This window comes from Bidens hawaiensis, unplaced genomic scaffold (genome assembly GCF_021521415.1).
Source record: "Bidens hawaiensis isolate Kalapana, Puna unplaced genomic scaffold, B.hawaiensis_p1.1 tig00037600_1, whole genome shotgun sequence".
Taxonomy (NCBI): Eukaryota; Viridiplantae; Streptophyta; class Magnoliopsida; order Asterales; family Asteraceae; genus Bidens; species Bidens hawaiensis.
In genome coordinates this window covers 97,650-100,768 of record NW_027505491.1, presented here as the reverse complement: position 1 = coordinate 100,768, position 3,119 = coordinate 97,650, and the positions used below count along the sequence as shown (strand labels likewise).

Sequence of the window (3,119 nt, the reverse complement as noted above, 5' to 3'; positions counted from 1 at the left end):
AAACTCTCCAACATCTGATCAATAAACGGCAACGGGAAGTGGTTCTTCCGGGTGGCATCATTCAATCGTCGATAATCAAAACACACACGCCAACCGGTAACTGTACGCGAGGGGATAAGCTCATTCTTCTCGTTCATCACAACAGTCATACCTCCCTTCTTTGTAACAACTTGAGTCGGACTCACCCATGGAGAATCGGAAATCGGGTAAATCATCACGGCATCCATCAACTTCAATACCTCCTTCTTTACCACCTCTTGCATATTCAGATTGAGACGTCTTTCTGGTTGCACCACCGTCTTGTACTCATCCTCCATTAGAATCCTATGCGTTCAATAAGCGGGGCCAATACCTTGAATATCGGAAAGTCTCCATGCAATCGCCCCCTTACGCAACTTCAATATGTCTATCAACTTCGCCTTTTGTTCTTCCGTTAGCTTGGATGACACAATAATGGGCAAGTTCGCTCCCTCATCGAGATACGCGTGCTCCAAGTGTGATGGGAGTACCTTCAATTCCAACGGAGCGGGTTTCACCACCGAATCCGCCTCACTCTCGCAACTAATCTCATTCACTTCTATCATCTCGGGCAAACCCAAAATCTCAGCCAACTCATCACAAATCGAATCGTTCTCACACAACTCATCCTCAACCAAATCATCACAATCGACTAAACCATTACTACCCACGAGATCCGTACCACAAATGTAATCAAAGAATTTATCCATACCTGCAATAAAAGAGTTAATAAAATAAACCGAATGGCATAGACCACTGAAATCATCATGATCACTCGGGTGCTTCATCGATCTCGCGACATCATAAGTAATATTTTCATCACCAACCCAAAGCGTGATCTTCCCATCATAAACATCGATAAGCGCCTTTGCGGTTCGTAAGAACGGACGATCAAGAATAATGGGAACCTTCTCGTCGGGAACACAAACTTATCCACTTTTACTAGCAAATTTTCAATAATACCCCGCAGATATTTCACAAAACGATCGGCCAACGATAAAGACACGCGAGTCGGTGTAAGCTCGCCTAACTCCAACTTCTCATACAAAGAATACGGCATTAGATTTATACTTGCACCCAAATCCGCCGATGCATGGCTCATCGCGTCACTACCAAACAAAACTGAAATCGTAAACACACCCGGATCTGACAACTTTTCGGGTACGCGGTTCAACACTACCGCCGAACAATCTCCCATGAGGGGAATCGATGACACCTCCCCCAACCTATCCTTCATCTTCAATAGGTCCTTCAGAAACTTCGCGTACTTCGGCATGTGTTGGAGGGCTTCAATGAATGGGAGATTGATCTTTAACTGTCGGAACATATCAAGAAAGTGCCCATACTCCCGCGTATATTTCTGGTGTTTCACGCGAGCGGGATATGGGATACGAGCATGGTCAATCAAAGGTGATGGTCGGACTTCAACCTGCTTCTTCTCTACTGGCGGTGCAACTGGTGAGGTGTTTTGCACTTTACCCGGTACTTCCATCTCGATCTCTTCATCCATCACCTCCTCATCTTCCACTTCAACTTCATTCCTTCGCACCTCGGGACCCAAAACCCTGCCGATACGAGTAGTAATCGCCTTTATTTGAGCGGCTGGATTCTGTTTAGTTGAACCTGAAAACTGTCCGGGGGTCTTTCATTCAATTGTCGGGCAATATCGCCAATGGTTCTTTGCATGTCGAGCATAGCTGATTGTTGATTTTTGAAAACCAGATCATGCTCGGCAAGGGTCTTCTGAGTAGCTTGATCTCTAGTAACCATATGCTGCATTATCTCGTCCAACTTCTTACTCGGATCCGGCACATTATTCGAATTTTTACCATTGGAACATGTCACACCCCGACTAGCACAATGCGGAAGCGTAAAGCGGGGAATGTAACAGACACCTCTGGTATCAACACATTGTTTATAAAGAAACATTACAAACTAATTTACAATATATTACAACTCATTGTTCTATAATTGTTTTACAGTTTAGGTGATACAAACAAAACTGGTTCGTTAACTATACATTCTTACTGCTAACACTCTTGCCTCTTTTCACATAGCATCAACCACACGCCTCAGGCAAGTAACAGATCACCAAATCATTCCGATTTATGTACACCTGAAAAGCAGTTTAAAACGGGTCAACTACTAGAGTTGGTGAGTTTCACGAGTTTCAAGAAAACAGCAATGAGTATTCACAAGTCAACACTTGTAATCATGAAATAAGTATGTATGTATGTAAATGATGTAATTATGCTAAGCTACAGTGAAGCCTTGACTGTATGTGCTGCGTGCATCCATTTCTCACGCTTCATCAACCACTGTGGCCCCTTTTCGCCCACAACATGCCGCGGTAGCTATGTCTAACACTACATAGCCTGTTTATATAAATATGGTCATGTGCAAACGGCGCTATGTGACACGGCAACCAGGCCGATTCCGTTTGGGTATGTCAAACCAATAGTACTATTCACAAGCCACCGGCTCGAAGTTAATCACTGTGATCGTGAGGACTTTCGTGTGTTAGCACTTAGATAATTCACATCAATACATGTTTCAGGCATGTATATGTAATCAAACATGCTTTTCACCCCAAAAGTTCGTAAAACTGTTTAAAAGTGGGGTTATGAAACTCACGGTTTAGTAGATATTCAGTACTGTATCAGCTCGTGGTTTGTTCGGTCCGCTATCAGTAGTTCCTATAATCAATATTATAATAATATTAATATTTTAATATTATTATAATCTCAATACTAAAGTGGGCTGTATAACTAATCTGGGTGTAGCTGGAACGCCCAGAAAGTGGCAATAGGCTTAGGTTGTGATGTTGTTCAATGTCTAATACTTAAAACTGAACTTGGCTCAGATTCCCGTTTTCCCAGCTGGGCCAAGTTGTTCGTTTACGCGTTCAGAAAACAGTTATGGGAAAATAAGCTTGGGTAAATGTATTGGTTAATAAAATGATTAAGTTATAAAGAAGGATCACATACTGGGGTCCCGGATTAGCCACGGGGCCCGTTTCCGTTTATTCAGTTTGATTTGAGAAGAAACCCGCACAATCCACCCGGGTTGTCCAGGTTTCTCATAGAAAAGTTCTTTTGTAC

At 42.9% G+C, this 3,119-nt stretch overlaps 1 protein-coding gene across 1 annotated transcript; it reads right to left on the bottom strand.

The window, feature by feature from the left end:
- Positions 1-332: 332 nt before the first annotated feature.
- LOC143613501 (uncharacterized) lies at positions 333-1,528 on the bottom strand. The gene is made up of 3 exons (XM_077087186.1): positions 998-1,528; positions 773-926; positions 333-730 (listed from the first exon to the last, which is right to left on the bottom strand). Exons 1-3 carry the CDS (start codon positions 1,526-1,528, stop codon positions 333-335), a joined length of 1,083 nt encoding a protein of 360 aa, XP_076943301.1.
- Between the last annotated feature and the right edge of the window lie 1,591 nt (positions 1,529-3,119).

Excerpts from the sequence above, each read along its gene's own strand:
- LOC143613501 (XM_077087186.1), bottom strand. The coding sequence starts at position 1,528 with ATGGATGAAGAGATCGAGATGGAAGTACCGGGTAAAGTGCAAAACACC. Across the intron at positions 927-997 it reads TATCGTTGGCCGATCGTTTT|GTTCCCATTATTCTTGATCG; the intron begins GTGAAATATCTG and ends CCCGACGAGAAG. Across the intron at positions 731-772 it reads TGATCATGATGATTTCAGTG|GTATGGATAAATTCTTTGAT; the intron begins GTCTATGCCATT and ends CTTTTATTGCAG.